A 25,862-nucleotide genomic window follows, 5' to 3' on the forward strand; every position below is an offset into this window, starting at 1 on the left:
ACATAATTAAAACATGTAATTGCCAATATAGAATTTTCACTTAAACCCAAATTCTATACATGGCGTCCTAATTTGCACGTACAAATCAGTGGAAACAGTCAGTTTACAAGTGCAACTTAATTGTTTAACAAGCCAATCTATGCCAATAATTGATGATAATTGCCACTAATTAGAAATTATGCGCACAGTTTGGCAGGTGCACATTGTATAAAGTGGTGTGTGTCCGTTCTAGTGCATGCATCTCAAAAGGGTGTGTGGCTAGGGGGAGGAGCAAAGGCGGACTGGAGGCATTCTTCAAAATTAAGCACACTTATAGAATGGATCTGATCCACACACAATTTAGGTGCAGGTATTTAGGCCTGTGTTTTCTTGATGCAAATGGATGTGCCTAAATGTTAGTGATGCTTACAACCGTTGGGCATTACTACATGCATATTGCTACCACAAAGCTACTGGCTCCTGAGAAACCCAAAAGATAAGTGTTGGTTTCCATTAATCTATCATTTTGTTATTTCCGTTGATTTGCACAAAGCACTTTAAGAAAAAAGCGAACTTGCACTCAATTATATTTATATATTATATATTACCAGACCATAAATCATACTGTGCTCGATGAAAGATACCCCTCTCCTGCAAAGAACCGGTTAGATATCGTGTATGATTCACCGGGGCAGGCATCTGAAAGCACAGTTAAAAAACAGAAGAGACTTCCTATACAAGTATAGTGTGTCAATAGATTTATTTATATCCTGTCATACCTTTACAGTTCAAGACGGTGTACAGTAAAGGAGAGGTACAATGTGGATACCTTGAGTGCATGGCACATGTCATATACCTTGGGTATATGGCATGTGCCTATTTTGTGCTAAGCACTGTTCTGATTGGTGCCAATTTTTTTAGGCACCATATATAGAATCAGACCCTCAGCACGCAGCATCTAACTGTAGGGTATATGTATTAAATTAGCACTTTAGCTCAAGTTTGGTGCAAAGGCTCCTTAGTTTCCAATCTAAAAGATACTCTACATTTCTCTGCATGGGAACAGACAAGTAAAATCACACTTTTGCAAACTCTTGTTTTTTTAATTCTTTTCTTTGTTTGTTTTTGGGTTTTTTTTTATATGTACCTTGTTTGCGTACATCTTCTACAGCAGCAATTAATTCTTCTTTCAAGTCTTGGCTCTCTTTGGCAATCTGGTCTCCTTTCTCCAAAAAGTTCTGAGTGGCCTGTTCTACAGAAGCAGCCAACACATGAGCCTTCTTAGATCGACCTTTCTTTTTTCCAGAAGGGCCTTTGTTGCTTGTATTCACAAGTGTAGTTACCTTAAAACAAAAGATGAACATTTGAAAAAAGTACCTAAACAAATTTAGCAACACAAATATATAATGGCAATTGAGGACTGTAAGCTATATCCGTTCTGCTCTGCATACCCCCTGTTCCATGCTGTTTTTCTACACTTTTTTTACCTCCCTTCTTCTACTGGTTATGCTTTTAATGTGAACTGTAGCATTATAACAAATCAAGCCTTTAACCTCTTTTTATACCTAACCTCTATCCATGTTTGGCAATACATTCTATTTGAAGGGCTTATTTCCATAATCTGCCAAACCCATATTAGTTGCACTGTTTTGGAAATAAACCCTTCAATTGTTCACTTGATAGAGCTGGTATAAGAGGTTTGTGGCATTAAGGTTTTCTGCGGTCAGGTAGGAACTTACTGCTCCGTTGTTGTATCAAAGCAAATTGCAGTTGAAGTTTTGAATATGCATCTGCTTGTCCACCTAAAATCATCTGTATTTCCTTTAGAGCATTGCAATGAAGCCACTAGAGCAGTCATCTTCAATGCAAGGCCAGTGAGCCAATGGCATCCCTCCAAGACCTCTTGGGCAGCCCATGCAGCCTGTCCAGCATTACCCCCAACAGCAGGATTTGGTACAGTCTGCACTCCTTCACTCTTTGGGCAGGAAGGGGAAAGAAAGAAATGCCAGACCTCCAGGGGAAGAAAGTGAAGGGAAAGACAGAGATTCAAGACCACAGGAGGGAGAAGGGAAGGAGAGAGAGATGCCAGACCAGTGAATGGAAGTAGAAAGGAGAGAGATATGCCACATGGTCAGAAGAGAGGAGAAAGATGGGAAGGAGGAAAGGGACAGAGAGACATGTCAGACCATGAGGGAAGAGATATGGCAGACTAGGGAAGGGAAGGAGGAGAAAGAGATTCCAGACTAAGACAGGGGGAAGGGAAAAGAAGGCCAGACCATGGTGGGGGGGGGGAGAAGGGGAGGGGAAGAAAAGGAGGCATGAGAGATGCCAGAGTGTGGGAAGAAGAGAAGAAACATGCCATGTCATAGAAGGAGGAAGAGAAAAGGCAGAAATGTCAGACCACGGGATGGGGAGAGAGGGAGGAGATGGTAAACAAGGTTGAGATGGGTGGGGAAGTGAAGAGATATGGAAGAAATGCTGATTATGAACTGATGAGAATAGGGGGAAAGAAAGAGGAAGAAGATGGTACACATGCATGGAGGGAAGGGAAGAGCAGAGAGAGCGAGTAGATAAGATCTGAGGAGGAAGCAGAAAAATTGAAAAAAGCTGAATGTTAAGTTAATGCCAAAGATGGATGTAGGGGAGAAAATGAAAGAGAGAAAAACAACAAATAGGTAAGAAGACCCTGGAAACAGTTAAGAGCACAGGCAGAAGGGAATGCAATCAAAGACGGAGTAAAGATGCTTGGAAAAATATAATCACCAGATAACAAAGTTAGGGGAAATTATTTCATTTTCAATTTAATGTCAGTTTTGAGAATTTGCATCCGCTGTCTATATTTTGCACTGTTCAGGAAGAAATTAATTTCTTTCCATTTCTCTGGTATTGTACTATATCCAGAGTCTAGCAACTCAAGGTTTCATTTTGTGCATTAGGACTTTTAGTTTGTGGTCCAGTATTTACATAATGGTTTATCTGTGTTCTGCATTGTGTGACCACGGCCAGGTGTTCTGGTATGAATGAATGTCAGGTATTATTGTATCAGGACCCCAAGAAGGAAGATATTTGTTGGCTCTCCTTCAGTCCTTTTGGACCCAAAATGGCCCTCGCTTAAAAATTAGCAAAGACCACTGCACTAGAGGGTTAAGTTGGCACTTATTGAGATGTAATGAAAAGAATAAAGAAGGCACTGCTTTCAGGATATTGTCAATTGTATTTATGTTTGACACCTCCCCGTCCCCGGAGATTTTATAAAAATCATGCAATTTTGGGTGCAGATCCCAGATCTGTGCACAAATTAATTATCAAGCTGTTAATAATTTGTGATGTTAACTGGCACCAATTAGGACATGCATGGATCTACTTATATATTTTCTACAATGCTGTGCACTTACATTGTCTCATAGGCAAATGAAAAGGAGGGGCATGAGTGGGTCAGGGGCATTGCCAAAATTTAAGCACAGTGTTACAGGGTACTGGTCTCCAAACATTTCCATGTAAAGGGCTACAATGTAAATATGAGAAAGCTCTGAGGGCCACCAAATGATTTTAAGCTTATACATACTACTAATTTTGTAAATTGCATTGATCTACTTGTTCAGAATGGTTGTTAGACATTAAAACATAATTTTAAAACTGATTCTACAACACTTCAAGGATATTAAAAACTCATTTTAGTTTGGATTACCAACAGCAACAAACTCCATGCATGAGATACCTGAATAACACACTTAAGAGTGAGGGGAGAGTGTGGTACAGTGGTTAAAGCTACGCCTCAGCACCCTGGGGTTGTGGGTTCAAACCCACGCTGCTCCTTGTGACTCTGGGCAGGTCACTTAATCCCCTCCATTGCCCCAGGTACATTAGATAGAATGTGAGCCCACCAGCATAGACGGGGAAAAATGCTAGAGTACCTGAGCTCTCCTGGGAGAATGGTATAGAAAATTAATTAAATAAATAAATAAATAAAAAGAGATTGTTTGCAGTTACTATATCATGTGGGGGAATGTGTGGTTAAAGCTACCCTGAGATTGTGGGTTCAAACCCACACTGCTCGTTGTGACCCTGGGCAAGTCACTTAATCTCCCAATTGCCCCAGGTACATTAGATAGATTGCAAGACCATGGTAGGAAGAAGGAGGGGAAACAGAGAAGAGGAGATACCAGACCATAAGAAGGGAGAAAGGAAAGGAGAAAAATGGACTACTGGAGGGAGAGAGAGATACCAGACCAGGGAAGGAGGAGACAGAGGTTGGTGAGAGGGGGGTAGAGAAGAACAAGATGTGAGATCACAAAGGGAGAGAAGGAGGAGAGGGAAGTACGGGAGAGAGATGCCAGACTGGGAAGGAGAGGAGAAAGATGTCAGACCACCAGAGGGGGAGAGAGAGGGAGGAGATGCTGCACAGGGATGACCCAGTAAGGCTATTCTTATGTTCTTATTTCTGTCTCCTTCAATACTCCCGTCTCTCTCTTTTTGATTGTTCATCATCATTTCTTGTTCACTCACTGATATCTTCTCCCCAGAACCACTTTAACCATCTATAAGCCCTTGGGCAAACTTTCATGTAAACTATTCTGAACTCCCCAGGGAGAACAGTATATAAAATTGAATAAATAAATAAACAAGATTTACAGGATTTGAAGAGCAGTTCAGCCAACTGTTTGAGGGCCACAATGGAGGACTTCAAGGACCTGGGCTTGCACATTGGAGATCACTGAAGTAGGGTCATGTACACATCCAACTGTGATTAGTTGTGTACCAGGTTTTAGCAAGTCCTTGGGAATCCATTCTGCACTAAGCACTATTCAATAAAGGCTGCTTAGTGTTAAGTGGCCCTCACAGAATTGACACTTAGCATGGATTTTAATGGTGCTTAACTTTGGGTGCCATTTTCTGAATATGACCCTCCATGATTATTAAGATGGTCCATTTTTTTGTATTTTTGACCACACATAGATTTGGGTTTTGAGCCCATATCTGGGCTTTAGGTAAAAAGAAATAAGGTTTCCCATCCAGTCTAAAACAGAGATCTGTAAGTTGAACTGCTGAAGCGTCCATCTGAAGCAACCCCAAGCTGGAATATGTACTGAAGAGAAATTGCAGAAAGAAAGAAAGAACCAGACATCATTCACTGCCTTGGATAAAGTAAATGTGAGGCAGTAGGAAAAAAAGGCTGAGCTGAACCAGACATTGTATTTTCCATTGTCATTCACTTGGATAAAACCCTTCATCTGTGTTAAAGTCTCCCAAGTTAATACCGGATGCTGAAACTGCTTGCCCAAACTATTTTCTGTATCATTTAGCAATGCTTTCTGTAGGAAAGGCAGCTTGTGTTCTCAAACGCATACGGGGGCCTCCCAAAATAGAGCTAACAGAGTCTCCAAGGAGAGAAGTCTGTGGTACCTGCTTCATTAGCTTTCAAACTGGACTCTGACTGCTTTAAATCACATATGTCTTATTGCATATTCTTTTTCTTCATCCACGCCATTCCATTTTCCCTAAGGGTATGTGCTTGTCATAGGGCTTGTGTTTTGTGTAGTTTTATCCAAAATAAATATCTGGTAAGTTTAAGTGCTCATAAAATGAATGTATGGGTGTGATATGTTTTATGCATTTTATTTTATTTATGTTGCTATTTGTAAAGCTGCCTAGGAATAGGCGGTTGAGAAATCTTTTAAATAAACAAATGTGCTGTCCTATCAAATGGAGTTATTTTATGTTTTATATTTATTATTCAGATTATAAACTGCTTTGATTACTTGTTACGAACAGGTGGTATATCCAGTAGAAAAACTCTAAACCCCATCTGCAATCATTCATAAAAATATTGAACTAGTCCTAGAACAGATTTTGGCAACCTACATATGTTAGTATTTATATACCACTTATAGTCTAAGTGGTTTACGTTCAGGTACTCAAGCATTTTTCCCTATCTGTCCTTGTGGGATCACAATCTAAAGTACCTGGGGCAATGGAAGATTGAGTGACTTGCCCAGGGTCAGAAGGAGCAGTGTAGGATTTGAACCCATAACCTCAGGGTGCAGAGGCTGTAGTTCTAACCACTAGGAACCACCAGACTTGAGTCACACCCTTTTTGTTATTGTTGTCTTTCACAGGTAGGAATATTTTGTGGTTTTATCCCAATAGTGCCTCTGAATGCTGGCAGATAGGGCACACTAGCAGCTTCCATTACACAGATAGGTGCTTTTCAATATAGGGCCCTATATCTTCATTTACACATGTGAATTTGAGAAGTAATTTCAGAATCTCATCCAAAACTTTATTAAAATATTCATAGATATGGTCTCTATTATGATCTGCTGCCGTGGTGGTGGGGGGAGGGGGTTGCCTCAGATTCCTTATTAGATCTCACAATGTACATTGAGAATCAGAAATGTATTTCTGGAGACTACAGAAATATCCTCTTCTACTTTTTATGTCATTTTCTATTCCTCTCCTCTGCCCTTTGCATTTATGCCCAGATTCATTCACCTTCTTTTCTGATCTTTCAAAGAGAGAAGTAAGGGCTGTTAACAACCATATTGAAAGAATATAATTAGGAGTTATGATTATACTGCATAATGATAGCTAGGTTCACACTTCTTTTACCAAACGTTTCCAGGAAATTTTTGAGATCTGATTTAAATAACAAAGGTCAGGGTTTTTTGTGGGTTGTTTTTTTTAACATGTCTGAGCAAATCATCAATTTTAATCCAGCCTGAGAAAATGGAAACACCAATGTCATTTCTATTAATAACCAAGTTGGATAGTGGGTGAGCTCAACTTTTTCTAAAAACTAGAAAAAGAAATGTTTTACAATAAAATAGGTACTCAGGAAGATTAACCTCTCCATACTCCTTAACTGTTATTAAGCTGTTAGTCACAGTACCAAACTTCATGGACAAAAAACATGAATTCATATTAATATGATGAATCAAAAAAGCAAGTACCATTTTGATCATTTCCAGTCTACCTCACCAGATTAAATATAAACTAGATGAAATATTAAGGCAATTCTAGGCTGCAGATAGATTCTCATCAACATTAATTTGTTTCATAACCTATAAGTCTCTATAGAATGAAATCCAATAAATCTAATGCCTTGTAGAGACCATGCATGCTGACAAATCTTTAATTAAGTCATTTGTGCTATGCATATTACCAAAATTAAAGTGTCATGGGATAGGAGGCAAAGTTCAGTTATGGATTAGGAATTGGTTATCGGATAGAAAACAGGGGTAGGGTTAAACGGTCATTTTTTCGCAATTGAGGAGGGTAAATAATGGATTGCTGCAGGGATCTGTACTGGGACCAGTGCTATTTAACTTATTTTTGATTTTGAAATTGGAACAGAGTGAGATTAAATTTGCAGATGACACTAAACTGTTCAAAGTTGTTAAAACACATGCAGATTGTGAAAAATTCCAGGCATACCTTAGGAAACTGGAAGACTGGGCGCTCAAATGGCAGATGGAATTTAATGTAGCAAATGCAAAGTGATGCACATTGAGAAGAATAACCCAAATCACAGTTACCAAATGCTAGTGTCCACCTTGGGGGTTAGCACCCAAGAAAAAGATCTGGGTGTCATTGTAGACAATACGATGAAACCTTCTTCCCAATGTGCGGTGGTGGGAGCCAAAAAAAGTAAACAAGATGCTAGGAATTATTAAAAAGGGATGATTAACAAGACTAAGAATATTATAATGCTTCTGTATTACTCCGTGGTGCAACCTCACCTGGAGTATTGTATTCAGTTCTAGTCACCTTATCTCAAGAAAGATATAGCGGAACTAGAAAAAGGTTCAAAGAAGAGCAACCAAGATGATAAAGGGGATAGAACTCCTCTTATATGAAAAATAGACTAAAACGTTTATGGCTCTTCAGCTTGGAAAAGCGACAGCTGAGGGGAGATATGATTTTTTTTTTTTTAATCTTTATTGATTTTAAAACTTCAATAATGTAATACAATTGATACATCTTTTGTCCTTTATATTCTATGGACGCATTAGCATTTAGCGTGCGCTAAATCGGCTAGCGTGCTTTATTAAAAGGACCCCTTAATTTCTGGGTTCACTGCCAGCCACAGGAGGTTACCAGGGTGCCTACCACGGTCTGAATATACCTTCACTGTGATAGCAATGAGAAGGATTTTCCAGGGGGGGGGGTGTCACTGAGATTTCAGACTATGGCTATCACAGTTTGAAGGGGGTAAACAGGAGATATTTCCCCCTGGGGAGGGGGGAGAAGTATAAAAGAGACTGCACTAGGAAGTTCCTGGCTTTTGGTTGTTCCTTCTTCTGTCAAAGCCCTACACCAAGGGAGACTCTCATGACAGTTTGGGAGGAAACTAGCAACTATAATGTAAATAGTGGAGACTAGACTGCATTTGGAAGTGGCAAGTGAACATTTTAAGATGGAAACCTAGTGTCTGCCTTATACTGTGCTACCTATAAATAGTTTGATCAACTTTGAATAAAGTTCCTATTGGTTCACTCATACCTCGGGCCAAGATGTCTTTCATCAGAAGGAGAGTGAAATTGCCTATCCTCCAGCCTACTAGAAATTATCCGGCCTCAGCTTATGTCCAAACTCGAGTGTGAATCAGTGAGTGACTGTAACTACCCTGCATTTGCTGTTACATTTTCTCTTTTTTGTAGCCCTGGTATTAAGTGGGCACCAACCCCCTGACCTGAAAAGCTGGCTGGAGCCTTGATATGATATATATAATACTAAGTAAACAACAATAATTTGATATATCACCTATTTGGACAAGTTACAATGAAAACAGTACAGAAAATTTAATGAATAAATAAATAAAACATTTTTACTGACATAGGCATAGCCAGAACTGCAACTTATAAGACATTGGTACAACGAGTGAGGTGATTAAATTTGCGGACGATACGAAGTTATTCAGAGTAGTGAAGACACAGGGGGATTGCGAAGATCTGCAACGTGATATAATCAGGCTCGAGGAATGGGCATCGACATGACAGATCAGGTTCAATGTGGGTAAGTGTAAAGTGATGCATGTCGGTAACAAAAATCTGATGCACGAATACAGGATATTCGGGGCGGTAATTGGAGAGACCTCCCAGGCAGGAATGAGACTTGGGAGTTCTGATCGACATGTCAATGAAGCCGTCCATACAATGTGCGGCGGCGGCAAAAAGGGCGAACAGAATGCTAGGAATGATAAAGAAGGGGTTCACGAACAGATCAGAGAAGGTTATCATACCGCTGTAACGGGCCATGGTACGCCCTCACCTAGAATATTGCATCCATATCTAGAAACACAGTTTCCCCAAATACCGAAAAATCAGATATAAAAACCTAGGAACAGACGATCTTTTTGGTAACATAAGATTATGCTTTGTAATGTTATGTAATGTAACATAAGGTTATGCGTTGTAATATAACATAAGGTTATGCCTTGTAATATCATGTAATGTAAGTTATGCAATGTATTGGAATAATAAGGTAAAATAACATAAAATAACTCTACGTAAAGTCTTGTAAAGTTATGTAAGATAAATTATGTAAGATAAATTATGTAAACTTAATGTAAGATAAATTATGTAAACTTAATGCAAGTTATGCAAGCACGGTAAGGATAATGTAAAGTAACACAAAGTAACACCACGTAAAGTTATGTAAAGTTATGTACGAAAAGTTATGTAAAGTTAGGTATGCAAAGTTTGTAAAGTTATACAAATAATTGTATTGTCATCGCCTGGAAATGACCAGCCATATTCTAATGTAATCCGCTTAGAACCGCAAGGCACAAGCGGAATAGAAATCACTAATGTAATGTAATGTAATGTAATGTAATCCAGCACTGGTCACTACACATGAAGAAGGACACAATACTACATGAAAGGGTCCAGAGAAGAGCGACTAAAATGGTTAAGGGGCTGGAGGAGTTGCCGAACAGCAAGAGAATAGAGAAACTGGGCCTCTTCTCTCTCAAAAAGAGGAGATTGAGAGGGGACATGATCGAAATATTTAAGATACTGAAAGGAATAGACTTAGTAGATAAAGACAGGTTGTTCACCCTCTCTACTTTGTCTGGGTTTTGAAAAGCAGATTACATCAGGAGGGGCATCCACACATACGTGGATGCCCTCCCGACCGAGACCAGCAGGCTGAAGAGGGGCAGAGCTAGGAGTGAGGCTGAGGCTGAGGCATGGCATGGGTGTAACAGGGCAGGGATGGACAGCACTAGGCAGGCCTGGGGTGGGTCTTTGGGTCAGGAATTTACATGCGTAAAATCTGGTAACCCTATGAGAAAATCCAAGTATGTGAGATGTGGATGGTGGCAGAAAGGAATTCATACAACTCTCACGGTCAAGTAGACTGACTGCTAGCATATATCAAATATTTTCCTTTTAAAGAAACACTAGGCCTGATATTCAAATCATTTTTACTAAACTACAGTAGAGATTTCTACCATAGCCCTGAGCGCTAAATGCTTATTAAAGGGGGGTGGGGGGTGTTAAACTTTTAACATAGGCACTTGCACCTTTGCCCTCTCTACTACCATTCTCACACACACATTCCTCTTTACTTTAAAATAAAATACTTAATCGAACAAATCACTAAGGCAGTGGCAAAACTGACCATACCTGTTATTATTAATGGATTTTGTTTTGAAACCTTATTGCTACATTATGTTAATGTAATTGAGATAAAGGCCTGGACCAAAGGAGAAAGACAGGAGGCAGAAGCAGGACTTTGGGAGGTGCAGACAGAGGGGGAGAGCCCCTGAGGAAGAGCAGAGAGAGGCAATATCATAACAGAGGAGGGAGAGAGAGAGAGGGAGACCTGGAACAAAGGTACAAAGGATCTGGATCTGGGGGCACTAAGGACATAGGAAGGAGGCACTGAGGACACTAAGGACATAGGAAGGAGGCACTGAGGACACTAAGGACATAGGAAGGAGGCACTGGGGACACTAAGGACATAGGAAGGAGGCACTGGGGGCACTACGGACATAGAAAGGGGGACTAAGGACATAGGAAGGAGGCGCTGGGGACACTAAGGACATAGGAAGGCACTGGGGGCACTAAGGACATAGGAAGGAAGGATGGAGGGAATATAAAGGGACAATTGTTGGGCCTGAGTGCAGAAAGAAATGAAAGATAGGATGCACAGTCAGAAGGAAACGCAACCAGAGACTCATGAAATCACCAGACAGCAAAGGTAGGAAAAATGATTTTATTTTCAATTTAGTGATCAAAATGTGTCAGTTTTGAGAATTTATTTGCACTATATTTGTCTATTTTTCTATAGTTACTGAGGTGACATCATTGAAAACCCCCAAATATAAATGATAATTAACATTTTCTCTGCGAATAGGGTGCTTTGTGTTTTTTAAAATTTTATGGTTACCATTATGAAATAATAAGATATTGTGTGTACATGAAAAATGAATGGAAGAAATTTGGGGTGGGGCTAGGGCAGGATTGGGGTGGGACTGAATATTAATAGATGTCCAGTTTTGATGAAAAAAATAAATGGTTACGTTAAGTATATCTGCCAACTCAATCCACATTTATTCTATCAACCTCAACCCCTCCACCCCTCCCCCCAAATAAGTAGTCTGTCAGCCTTGTTATAAATCCCCAGACTATTAATTCATCAGCTTAATGGGGGGGGGGGGGATGGAGGCCATATATTAAGAAGCATAAAAAGTGCAGTGCAGTAGTGGATTTAAGACTAAGAGAAAAGTTAAGATCTTAGGACTGATTTTCAGCATTAAGTTCATAAATTAGGCTGGCTAGGGATAAAAAGGACAGGCCTAAATATATAAACATAATTTATAAACTTAATTGTTAAGCTCCTAAAAGAAGCTGAAAATTTGGCCTTCTAAGCTTGGCTGAAAATGGGGCATATATTTAGAAGCCTAAATTTAAAAGCTCAGCCTTTTTTTTTATATTGAGCCCACCATTTTCATATTTTGTATTAAAAATAATAAAAGATAGTTTAATATTCAGAAGGTCAATGAGATAAAACAAAATATCATTTATATTAGCAGAGATTTCTCAATAAATTCCTCTAACTGTAGCTGCAAATACGATACATCTTGTTAATTGCAATACAGAGATTTGAAGGTCAGATTGAATTTAAAAAGAAGATACAAGGGGCTGCTGAAAAGTTCTCAGTGATTTGAAATGAAAAGTGGCAAGAAAAGTGTGGAACAATTTATAAATTTCATGGCTCCACATCATTTTCTTCTTTGTTGGGCTGAGAACTTTTCAGCGGCCCTTTGTAGATGGCAGCCCCGGTGTTCTATCCTACAGAAGGATAGTCTCAAAAATATTACTGTTTGTAATGATTCGTATCTGGGGCAACTACAAAGAATTTGTACTTTAACATGCCCAGCATATCTGAATAAATCCAAAATGTAAACAAAACAGAATAGGGAATAATTAGAATATGCCAAAGAAAATAAAACACAAACTAAACAAGTCTGCAATCATGGAGTGAGCCCAAATAAATTATTAGCAGCTAATTAGACACACACATATATATAAAAAAAGCTTGCATGGCATTCAAAAGATTATGATGCAATTACATTAATGTTTCCTTTCAGTCGGGCCATTTCTCCCAAGAAATGGGTCATATTGCCTTGACCCCACTACTGAAAAAATCTGACCCTGACCCTTCCATACCATCCAGCTATCGCCCATTTGCATATATCCCTCTCCTAACCAAGATGCTAGAGTCCATCATTTCTTCCCAACTCTCATCATACTTAGAGAGATTCTCTATTCTTTTACCCTATCAATATGGCTTTCGTCCTAACTTCAGCACCAAATTCCTACTGTCTTCCCTGATTTCAAGGGTTCAACAACTTCACTCTCGAAACAAGTTCGCCGTCCTCCTACAATTTGACCTTTCCGCTGCTTTCGACGTTGTTCACCATGACATTCTTGTTTACCAACTCTCTGAGATAGGTATCAATTCCACAGTCCTAGGTTGGTTCTCTAAATTCCTCCGCTCTCGTTCTTACATTGTTAACATGAATGGCACCTCATCCTCCCCCTGGAAACCGAATTGTGGAGTCCCGCAAGGCTCTCCACTATCCCCTATCCTTTTCAACATCTATATGTCCTCCCTAAAACTCCTCCACCTATCCCCCCTTGAAACAATTTACACTTATGCAGACGACATCCTCGTCCTCCTCGAGACTGATTCGAACCTCACCGACCTGTCTAAGAACATATCCTCTTGTATAATGAACCTACAATCCTGGGCCCACACTGTGCAAATGAAATTGAATGAGTCCAAAACAAGACTTCTTTGGCTCGGTCCACCTACCCACCTCCATCCCACTACCCTCTGGTTCCTCTCTGCAGCTTGAGTTCTCGAGCAAGGTCTTGGGCATCATCATTGATTCCACATTGTCCTTCAATGACCACCTCCAATCCTTGGTAAAAAAAAATGCTTTTTCAGCCTTCACATGCTGAGGAAAGTTAGAATCTGCTTCCATCAAAAACATTTTACCCTCCTTTTTAATCCATCATCCTCTCCAGATTGGACTATTGCAACTACTTAAGCCTAACTAAGAAAAACCTCCACAGACTCCAACGGATTCAGAATGCCGCAGCCAAGCTTACCTCCCCTCTTCGGAACTTGAGCTCTCTCCAAGTTTTCCGCAAACATCTGAAAACCTGGCTTTTCTCAAAAAATGTAAGTCTCCCTCCAACTTAGGAATCAAGGAAACTCTTATATCTTGGCATCCCAAGTCCTCTAAATTTTCTTCACACTTCTACCTCTAACCCTCTGTTGTAGTTCCTTCCTATTTCTCCTACTGTAAACCGCGCCGAGCTCTACGAACGTGGAGTTGATGCGGTATACAAACCTAAGGATTAGATTAGATTAGATTAAGGGCCTGTTTTACAAAGCCGCACGGCAACAACCCAGAAGCCCTTTAAGGGCTCCTTTTACTAAGTTGCGCTAGCGGTTTTAGAGCACACTTAGCACACGCTGCATTGCCGCGCGTGTGAGATGCTAACGCCAGCATTGAGCCGGCGTTAGTTCTTGGCGCGTAGTGTGGGGTTAGCACGTGTGGCAATGCTGCGCATGCTAAAAACGCTAGCGCACCTTAGTAAAAGAAGCCCTAAATCTCTATGGGCTTCGGGGCAGTTACTGTGCTGCAGCCGCTAGCGCGGCTTTCTAAAACAAGCCCTAAGGGAGGACAATTCAGTCACAGGGAGACTATTACCTATTTTCCAGCCAAGAAAGCTGATGGCTGTATTATGTCACAAAAAATATATCTGATAGACTGATATTTAACAATGCACGGCAACAAAATTTGAAGGATAAAGTGCATCCAACTAGCATAGTCCTAATCGTAACACATGAAACTGCTTCCTTCTCTTTTAGAAGTATGATTAAGCGATTAATCAAAAAAACTATTAAACTTGAAACTTAAGAACTTTTTCCACATTTGGAAACTGAAAAAAAGTAGCATCTACTATACCTGTTTAAACCTCTCCCAATCCAAGTAACCAATTCACTATAAGCTTTTTCAAGCATAACAGCTTGAACAAATCCAGGGCTCCTTTTTCTAAGGTGTGCTAGCGTTTTTAGCACACGCACAAGATTAGTGCGCGTCAGCCGAAAAATTACCGTCTGCTTAAAAGGAGGCGGTAGTGGCTAGCGTGCACGGCATTTTAGCGCGCAGTATTCCGCACGGTAAGGCCCTAACGCACCTTTGTAAAAGGAGCCCTCAGTTATTTTCTTCTTTAAAAAATAAAAAGGTTATAAATATTTTAGCAAATAGGAGGAACTGAATTAGGTAAAAAAATAAATAAATAAAACATCTGCAAGACATCTTCTGAATGTTTCAAATGCAGAACAAGCAGGTGATCATGGAAAATTGATTAAACAGAGATTATTGCTTCTAACAGCATTTTGAAGGGACGCTGCTTAGAAAATTGTTCTCTTTTATAACTGAAGACCACAGATCTTGGACTTTATCTACAACTTTCTTACAATTATCCAGCCTTGCCTAACACTTTGAGGTAGTATTGCACCGTTTCCAAATTTTAATCTGTAGCTGATTTATTTGAATATGATCAGAAAAAAAATCTGTCTACTATTAGCAATATTATCTCAAGTGAAAACAGTTAAGTTCTTCCACTTTAAACTTGGTCAATTGAACAGTACTGGCAGCTTCTCATAAAGCTATACTTGTAGGAAATCAGAAGCCAAAGAATCTCCTACCTCCTTGTACGATGTACATGTAGCTCGCAAAATAAGACCTGGTTCCTCTGCTAGATCTAGGCACTGGCATTTATTCCCACTGCTCAAGAAACTGCTCAAGAAACTGATCAGAGGATCCAAAACCAAAGTCTGCATCCCTGCCGATTCATCACCCGTTCTAGCTAACCCATCTACTAGCACTGCAGTACAGCTAGGGGAGAGCTAACAATTCAAAATCAGAGAATACTCTCACATTTTCATAACTAATCCATTCCTTAAGAAATCCGGTTGGATCAAGGTAAATCAATTTATTAATTTTGAGCTCCAATCTGTTCAGGGACTGCAAGCACTTTACAACACATAATGGCAGTATTCAGAATAAAATATGCAGCTGTCAGGTGGTCCATTACACTAAAAATCATAGCTTGAATGGAAAAAGAAATGCATCTATCTAGGAAGAGGCATGATTAGCAGCATTCTGGCAGTGGGGTGAAAACTTATTAAAAAAGCAGCAATATGTAGCAACTCTCCAGATAAGCCACCCATTCCACTGAGACTGAATAAATAATAGGTATAGAACAAAAGAACAATATCCAAACAAACTGCAGTTCAAAGTCGAAGGACAAAAACAAAGGAAAAACTGCAGAAAACGATGGACAAGGTATGATCAAATAATCTTTATTGATAAAGGATTCAATGTAGCAATCGACATACAACACAAAACCAATAAAGCCTTGAGGTGCGTGAAAACTCCAATCCGGCGGTTGTCCGAGGACTAGCGACCAACCGCCAGATTGGAATTTTCACGCGCCTCAAGGCTTTATTTGGTTTTGTGTTGTATGAGGAAGGAGTGTTTTCTGAAACACGGACCATTTCGGGTCCTGTGGACTCACATTTGAGAACCATTTTTTATTTTTTATCCGTTGATTGCTACATTGAATCCTTTTTCAATAAAGTTTATTTGATCATACCTTGTACATTGTTTTCTGCAGTTTTTCTTTTGTTTTTAAATAACAGGTATAAAATTAAAGTTAAATTAACTTAGGGGCCCTTTTCCTAGCATAAGAATATAAGAGTCGCCACACTGGGAGAGACCAAAGGTCCATCAAGCCCAGTATCTTGTTTCTAAAAGTGGCCAACCCAGGTCACAAGTACCTAACAAGATCCCAAAAGAGTAAAACAGATATGATCCTTATCCTGGGAATAAGCAGTGAATTTCTCCACATCCATCTTAACAACGGCTTAAGGACTTTTGTTTTAGGAAATTATCCAAACCTTTTTTTTTTTAAACCCTGCTAAGCTATCTGCTTTCCCCACATTCTACAGCAATGAATCCCAGAGTTTAATTGCATGTTCAGTGAATAAATATTTTCTCTGGTTTGTTTTAAATCTACTACTCAGTAGTTTCATTGCATTCCCCCTAGTTCTAATATTTTTGGAAAGTGTAAACAAGTCGATTCACATCAACCTGTTTTACTCCACTCAGTATTTTATAGACCTCTATCATATCTCCCCTGAGCCGTCTCTTTTCCAAGCTGAAGAGCCCTAACCGCTTTAGCCTTTCCTCATAGGTATGTCATCAAATTCATCATTTTTGTTGTCTTTCTCTGTACCTTTTCTAATCCCGCTATCATTTTTTGAGATGTGGCGACCAGAATCGCACACAGTATTAGAGGTTCAGCCACACCATGGAACAATACAAGAACATCATAACATTCTCATCTTTGTTTTGCAATCCTTTCCTTTCCTATTTTGTGTTAAGTGCTAATGAACACCTAACACAGCGTTAATGGCCTAACACAGGATGCGCTAAAGCATCATGTGTTATATCATCTTCATGCTAAGTATGCAGCATGTATTTATTTTTCATTTTTAAGACAGGGCATCACATTGGCAGAGGATGGGTAGAGAGTTGTGCTGCCTGATTTGCCAATTCAAATCGATTCACCGATTCACTTCGGTAAATTGACTCAAATCAATTTGTTCTCCGGAAAAAAAATCACACTCACCAATTCAGTGTCCAACATCCCACCCCCACCCCCACCGTGAGACCTGAAATACCTCTGGGCCTCCTAAAGCAGCAGCAGCAGCAACGACGATGGTCAGCTGAAAGAAGCAGCAATCTTACAGGTTGGCTGCGTCCTACCCCACTGCTGCATCACTGATGTCACTAATGATGTTGCAGAGGAAAGCCCTGGTGGGGCAGACCACAAGCAACCTGTTCACAGTGCTGCCTCTGCCGGTCAGTCACCACCACCTCTGCTTCTGCTTTGGGAGGCCCGAAGGTATGTCAGATTTCATTGGGGGGGGGGGGAGGTACTGCACAGGGGGACAGAAAGGATGGAAAGTTGCTGCACAAAGGGATGGGAGGGATGGATGAAAAGCTGCTGTGCAAGGGGATAAGAGGGAGGATGGAAAGATGCTGTACACGGGGAGAGAGGAAAGAGGAAGAATTGTTGGACATGGTGTGGAGAATATGATCATGCGTTTAAAGACCTTATATGCTGTGCAATAGATCATATACCTGAGGATCGCATGAACAGGAGGCAGCTACTTCTGCAAAGAGAACAATTTTGGATCCATACTTTAAATACTGAAGAGCCGGGGGGGGGGGGGGGTGTCTTAATTCCCATACAGAGTGGCATCATATGATCTAATATACAGATAAAGCAATTTTTTTTTCCCCCTGGGCATTGCGAGTTGACAACATAAGCCCCCTTATGAGCATGAGGTATATGGGCAGAGGTAAATGGGCAGGGTGATGCCCACTTGCTTCTGCTCACATCTGAGGTCATAACAAAATGTCTGCTGCAATCTTTAGCGGAAACCTCATGGTTCTTCAAGCACTGCAAGTAGCCATTTTGTTGCGGCCTCAGATGTGGGCAGGAGTGAGTGGACATTGCTCTCACCCTTTACCACTGGGCCATTAAGGATTCTTTAATGTAGGCCGGAGGAGGTGTCAGTGGAGGGGCCCCAGCCTACTTTGGGGTGTAGCTGGGTGGAGACAGGCCAGGGGAGGAGATTTCTTTCCATTCTGGTGAGTGGGAGATGGGATCAGGTTGGGAACAACTGTAGCCACGACCCGTAAGGCAACCAGATAAGGGCCAGCTTATGATGACTTACCACATACTTCCAATTCAGGCAGGCACTGAAAACACATATATTCTCCTCATTGCACTAACCTGTTATAACGTATTCATGTGTATGTGGTCTATACCTCTGTATCTTTTCTAATATTGTGTAAGCCGCAATGATTCCTAGTCGACATTTGTGAGATACAAGAATCGGTATGGTATGGTATTCAGAACAGTGCCTGGTTAACTTTATTATATACAGTAAAGTTAGAACAGTCTTTTTTCTGTTCTAACTTTATGTGGATTCTTAGCTGGTTAGTAGACTGAATATTACTGCTAACCATTTAGGTCCATGATCTGTCCAAGCTCCATCCCTCACAGGTTAGGGGTTGACCATTACGAGACAATATTCAGCAACACTGTCTGGTTAAGTGGCCCAAAATAGAGCCTTTACTAGTTGTTTAAATCATTTTGTATATGGACCCTAAGGCCCTGATTCTATAAAGTCTGCCCAAAGTTAGGTGCTGATATCGCACTGCTTCCATAAAACAGGCACCCATTATAGAATCACACTTAGCATTGCCTAAGTGTGCTTAGACAGAACTCGATGTCTTCACATTTAGGTATTCTCAATTTATGCCAGAGTTTTCCACACCTAAAGTTAGGCATTGATATCAACACCTAAAGACATCTCATTCACAAAGAGGCACCTAACTCTAAAACACACCCATGATCCGCCCCAACCATACCATTTTTTTTACCCCCACACCCCCTTTTTACAAAACTGCAGAAGAGGTTTTTAGCGCCGGTTGGCATGCTGAATGCTTTCCACTATTCCGACGCTTATAGGAACTTTATGACCGTTGGAGCAGAGCAAGGCATTCAGCACACTGGCCGGTGTTGCATGGTTTTGTAAAAGGAGGGAGGGGGGAGGGGTTTGGATAGTGCCTACTTTTTATAGAATTGAGTTTTTCAAGTTAGAAGCCTAACTTTCACTTAAGTCCAATTAATGCTGATTGTGAGGTGTTGAGTATCAATAACGGCACCGATTAAGCCTATTGATCTTATTAAGTTAGGCAGACTTTATAGAATCAGTGACTCACATGTTTAGGCCTTCATAGGAAGGAAAATAGTTTAAGCTTTGAAATGCTTTATCAGATTGACCGGAAAAGTGTCAGTTACTTGACAATACAAAAACAAGCTGGAAAAATGCTGAAAAACAAAGTTATCTGTCTGACACAGTAATAAAAAACATCACAAGACTTACATTTAAGATGAAAATTAGTACTCTCCAACAAAACCTATCAAGCTGTCACTGCTAAAATAGTCTGATTCTAAAGCCCCATTTATTGTTTTATAAATATTAAAATACTATAGAGCAAGACAGAAACTATAAAGAATATTAATAGGAAGAGCTTAACCTGTTACTGATATTTATTTTGCCTATGCTGCTCACAATGATATTCATATATTATAAGAGGTATATTGGAATGAGAAATCACAGACAGATCTTTTGCCCTTTCTTTCCCTGAACTGTGCTTTAAAAAACTTGCAATCACTGCCATAGTAAGGAAGGCAGAGGCGGGGGGGGGGGGTCCACCCCAGTTGATACCTTGGTGGAGACATTGGCATATCTCCTCCTTCCCCCACCCCACCTCACCCCATACCTCTTCAAATCTTCACTGGTCGCAAACAGCATCTCTCACCCACTGCTCATGCCAACCTCATCCCTCTCTCTGACATCACTTCCAGTTTGCAGGGACCAGGAAGTAACATCACGGGAACAGATGAGGCTGCTGCAAGCAGTGGGTAAGTGATGCTGCTCGTGGTCAGCAAAGATTTGAAGAGGTGTAAGAGAGGATAGCCATGGGGAAACTGAGAAAAATGAAGGCAGATAAAGACCATATGGCCTATCTAGTCTGCCTAACCACACCATTTACTATCCCCTATCCCCTCCTCTCCCTTAGAAATCCAACATACTTGCCTCAAGCTTTCTTGAATTCAGATACACCTTTTGTCACTGGGAAGCATTTCCAAACATTCATTACCCTTTCCATGAAAAAATATCTTCTGAGGTTACTTCTGAATCTAGCCCCTTTCACCTTTATCCTATGCTCCCTCATTCCAGAGTTTCCTATCAATTGAAAGAGACTTGCCTCATGTGCATTTATGCCACTTACAAATATTTAAACATCTCTATCATATTTAATTTTAACTTAATTTAATTTAATTCTTATATACCGCTAATAACCGTGAGGTTTCTAAGCGGTTTACAAAAATGATGCATTAAAAGATACAATAAATAAAATAAATTAGATAGGTACTTGGAAATTCCCTAACTGTCCCAAAGGCTCACAATCTAACTAAAGTACCTGAAGAAACAATTTATGAAAAGTAAAGATAAAAATATAAAGACAGAGGTAGAGATAGAGATAGAGAATATTCTAACAAGTAATGAATAAATAAGTTAAAGATAGAATTAAAAATAATAATTAAAGTAAATAAAAATAGAGAGAAAAATAAGTTTAGAGAGAAATAAAAATTAAATATATTCCAAAAAAGCATTAAGATCTGATGTTAAATGATCATAATAATTACAAGCCATCAACCCCAGTTCCGATGGCTATCATCTGGGGTCCCGAGATTCCTCCAAGAACAGGCGACATCTCTGGCAAGGTAATCACCACCACTGCCGCACAAGATGCGAAATCCTCAGAGGCAGTCCCTTCGGAACGGGGGAGGAGTGAAAATGATGTTGGGTGACCTGCTAGAAAGGGCACTCGAACTGACCGTTGGTGCTGAGCACCGGTTCTCTCTTGCTGGAACGGGGGAGGAGTGAAGATGGTGTCGGGTGCCCTGCTGGAAAGGGCTCCCGAACTGACCGTTGGTGCTGAGCGCCGGTTCGTATCCCCTCTTCTGCCTTTCCTCCAAGGTATACATATTGAGATCTTTAAGTCTGTCCCCATGTGCCTTAAGACAAAGACCATCAACCATTTTAGCAGCCTTCCTCTGGAGGCTGTGCGAGAGAGTATGTGTGGTAGTGATGCCAGGTGCTTACACCCTGGGCACAAGCTATCATCGCTAAACCACTACTTGCAATGCTGTACTTAATCCATATTTAAGGTAAGATTCCCATCAGGAAATTCAATTCACCCTTTCTCTATGGATAATGCCTCTGTAGACTATAATGAGATCATATTCACCTATTCTCAAGGAAGCAGTGTTTCAAGCATAAATAAAACCTGTCCAAAAGTAAAGTGCCATTTTTCAGTAAGAGACATGATCTAACACCTAAGACCCTAGAAGTAACACGTGAAGAGGAGAATTCATGCATTCAGGCCAAGACATGGAACATAGTACTTTACAAGAGGATCTGACAACATAAAATGGGTTCAGGATTGCACTAGTGATGCCTGATTCAGGAAAAAAAAATATTTTGATTTGATTTGGCCTATTGAATCGATTTTTAGATTTGATTTGCTTTTCCCGCCCAATTGGGCATTTTTTCAAATGTCCTGGTTGGTTTACTCTATAGCCTCTCCATCCACCCCACCCCTCTTTGCCCTCTCCAATCACACCAGCACTGTGGTGTATACAAAATTTTTTTAAAAAAGATTTGTCCTTGCTGAATCGGTGACTCCGATTTTTTCAGACAACAAATTGATTTGAATCAATTCACTGAAATGAATCAGTGAATTGATTTAAATTGGCAAATTGGGCAGCACTAGTCTCCACAGACAGGAGGAACAGCAAATTTAGCAAATGTAGAGACCCCCCCCAACATATTCATGTGAGCAGATTTCTAAGATTGATGCTGTTTCTTTAGAGGGTACTGATCCTAATATGGTAGTTCCCTTCCCCCTCCCCCAAGCCATTCCATGGCCTTACCAGGACTCCCAGGTATCCAGTGGAGTGGGAACAATGCCCACTCTCTACTGATCTCAATGATCCGGGTTCAAATATGGTTACTGAAACCTTTAGCGGGGGAGGGGGTAGCAGATGTTGACATTTATAGCAACCCCCTAGAATAGGCACGTATGTGTTTCAGGATAGCTATAAATGCCAGTATCTACTTTTTGCCATACACATGGATTCCCTATGTGAAATGGGGAATTCATATCTGTACTGCAGGTTCACCCAGGTCACTCCCTCTACCTTCTCTACACATGCCCTCTTGATATCTAAATGTAGTAAGCCTCCCCACATGCAAATGTTCTGTTGAGTAGACACTGAGGTCTTTTTTTCTCCACTTTCTACAATTTTTAATGATCCTGCTTTATTTTGAGGAAACTACGGTATTGTGTGTTTTAACAACTCTGTTGCGAAATGCAATTTTACACATGGTGATGCTTTTTAAAGTAAGGGCCTTTATGTACTGTAGTCAATTTCCATATGTGCAACCTTCAGAAAAAGGGCAACAAACAAGGAAAGCACATGCTCATCTAAAAAAAAAAAAAAGTCCACATCTTTTGTCCTTGATACAAATGCTATAAAAATTGTAATGCAAATTTAAGATTTACTGCTTCACTGTCAATTTTGTGCTTACTCACTGATTTTGTTTGGACTAACATTTTCAACCACCTGTTCAATTCTTAATATAGAAAACTGCTAAAACAGATATTTTAAAAATGTACAATTTATTTAAGTTTCTACTAGTACTGCTATTTAACATTTCTATAGTGCTGATAGGCATTTGTAGCACTCTGCAGCAACATATTTAAGAGCCAGTCTCCACTCAGTAGAGCTTATAATCTAAATTAATAGACAACAGAACAAGTAGGGGCTTAGGGAGTTTCTTGGGGTGCTTAAGGTAAAGGGGTTATGGGTTAAATACAACTGCAGCACCAAGTAGTTTTCTGCCATACTGTATATTGTACTAATGCATTAAGAAAATAAACTGTTTGGTGTTTATCAAGCTGCAATAGGTATTACCGGATGCCGAGTGGAATGAAATTGGTAGATATGAATCACTTTTTTACTCTTTCCAAAAATACTAGGACTCAGAGGCATGCATTGAAGCTACTAAGTAGTAATTTTAAAACAAACTAGAGAAAATGTTTCTTCACTCAATATGCAATTAAACTGTGAAACTCATTGCCAGAGATTATGGTGAAAGCAGTTAATTTAGCAGGGTTTAAAAAAGGTTTGGATAATTTCCTAAAAGAAAAGTCCATAAGACATTATTAAGTTGGACTTGGAGAAATCCACTGCTTATTTCTAGGATGAGTAGCATAAAATCTATTTTTTTCTGCTCGGGATCTTGCCAGGTACATGTGACCTGGGTTGTCCACTGTAGGAAACAAAATACTGGGCTTGATGGACCTGAGGACTATCCCAGTATGGCAGCTCTTATGTTTCTATGTTCCTCATGGAGATAAAAGGCAGAGAGATACAGAAACACAATAGCAGGTGTACTGAAGTTGGATATATCAGCAGTAGGAATGGCCCTAGATTCCCTGGAACTACAACACCGTAGTAGTGTTCATTTCTGAGGCAAGAGGAATAATGCAAAGGGAAAAGGTATTCAACCACCAAGCAGAAAACATATATTTGTAGGAAGAGTTCCCCATCGAGCAAATACTCGACGAAGTGTAGGGGAGTTGAGCGTCCATTCGTGAGGCAGAAGCAGACGACTCAATTTGTCTGCAAGGCAATTCTGTTGACCCTGAATATATACAGCCCTGAGAAGGATGTTGTGAGAAATTGCCCAATGCCACAACCTCAGAGCTTCCTGACAAAGGGAGTGGGAGCCCGTCCCACCCTGTTTGTTGACATAATACATCGCTACTTGATTGTCCGTCCGAACAAGGACTACTTGGTCGTGAAGGAGGTGAAGAAAAGCTTTGAGAGCAAGAAAGATCGCTCTGAGTTCCAACAGATTGATGTGACAATGACAATCTGTGGCGGTCCACAACCCTTGCGTACGGAGACCATCTATGTGGGCTCCCCATGCGTATTCGGACGAATATGTTGTGAGTACTTTCTGATGAGGAAAATGGTGAAACTGCAAACCTCTGGAAAGATTGGAAGAGAGCATCCACCAGTGGAGAGACTTCTTTAATAAAGGCGTCACCGCTATGTGACGAGAAGGCGGATCTAGGCCCTGCTGCCACTGAGACGCCAGAGTCCACTGAGGGACGCGAAGGTGGAGTCTTGCAAAGGGAGTCACATGTACCGTAGATGCCATATGCCCGAGGAGGACCATCATTTGACGAGCCGTGAGCGTTGACATGGAAATTACGTGATGACAAAGGTGTAGGAGGGTTTCTTGACGATTGAGAGGAAGGAAAGCTCTCATGTGAACCGAGTCCAATACTGCGCCAATAAATTGGATCGATTGAGTTGGAACTAGCTGAGATTTTGGAAAGTTGATATGAAACCCCAGACTTTGAAGAAAAGAAATAGTCTGAAGGGTCGCTTGAGTAGCCCCTGGAAGAGAAGGGGCTTAGATAAGCCAATCGTCAAGGTAAGGAAATACCTGAAGGCCTCGAGCACGGAGGGCTGCAGCTACCACGACTAGACACTTGGTAAAGACCCTGGGGGAGGTCACCAAGCCAAACGGAAGAACCCTGTATTGAAGATGAAGGTTCCCCACCTTGAACCGGAGATATTTGTGAAATTTCGGATGGACAGGAATGTGAGTATAAGCCTCTTTGAGGTCCAGTGAGCACATCCAATCTCCCTGATCCATGAGAGAATACAAAACTGGAAGAGAGAGCATGCGAAACTTCTCTTTGATTAGAAATTTGTTGAGAGTACGGAGATCCAGAATGGGTCGCAAATCCCCCGTCTTTTTGGGAACTAGGAAGTATCTGGAGTAAAACCCTAGATTGTGCTCGGAAGGAGGAATCTCCTCCACAGCTCGAAGGCGAAGAAGTGCCTGAGCCTCCCGAAGAAGAAGGGGGAGTTGCGAGAGACTGGAAAGACACTCTCCTGGAGGATGATCTGGAGGCACCTGAAGGAGTCGTAGAGAGTATCCCTCGCGGATGACCGTGAGGACCCAGAGGTCCGATGTAATGGTTTCCCAGACAGATATAAAAAGGGAAATGCGGCCTCCGATGGGCAGGGAAGAGTTCGGATGCAAGGCGATTGGAATGCTCACCACTGGACCGTCAAAAAGACGGAGTGGGTTTGGTCGTAGCAGGCGTCTGGGGCTTCTGAGGATGCTGTTGTTGAGGCATTCTAGGTGGAGGCTTTCTAGAGAAAGCTGGCATGGACTTCATAGGGTATCTACGAGCCAGAGGCTTGTAAGCCCTAGATGTGGAAGGTTTTGGTTTAGGGCGTATAAGAGAGGCGAAAGAACGTTCATGTTCCGAGAGCCTTTTAGTAGCCGCCTCAATCGAGTCATCAAAAAGCTCAGAGCCCTGGCACGGTAGGTTTGCTAACCGATCTTGTAAATTGGGATCCATGTCCACTATTCTGAGCCAGGCCAGACGTCGCATGGCCACTGCGAACGCCGATACCCGAGAAGAAAGTTCAAATGCATCATAAGATGCCTGCAGCATGAAGAGACGCAATTGTGAGAGAGATTGAATAATTTGTTTATACTCAGCAAGGCATTCTCTGGGCCAGTCTGGGCAAAAGGATGACAAC

General features: G+C 40.8%; 1 protein-coding gene across 4 annotated transcripts in view; it reads right to left on the bottom strand.

Moving 5' to 3' along the window:
• Positions 1–25,862, bottom strand: part of CTNNA2 (catenin alpha 2) — a 1,640,869-nt gene that overhangs the window by 1,466,281 nt on the left and 148,726 nt on the right. For all 4 annotated transcript variants that reach the window (XM_033952687.1, XM_033952678.1, XM_033952724.1 and 1 more), the window contains exon 3: positions 1,127–1,322. In XM_033952687.1, coding sequence (XP_033808578.1) covers positions 1,127–1,322 — 196 coding nt within the window. The remainder of the gene's footprint in view (positions 1–1,126; positions 1,323–25,862) is intronic.

Source organism: Geotrypetes seraphini, chromosome 1 (genome assembly GCF_902459505.1).
Source record: "Geotrypetes seraphini chromosome 1, aGeoSer1.1, whole genome shotgun sequence".
Taxonomy (NCBI): domain Eukaryota; kingdom Metazoa; phylum Chordata; class Amphibia; order Gymnophiona; family Dermophiidae; genus Geotrypetes; species Geotrypetes seraphini.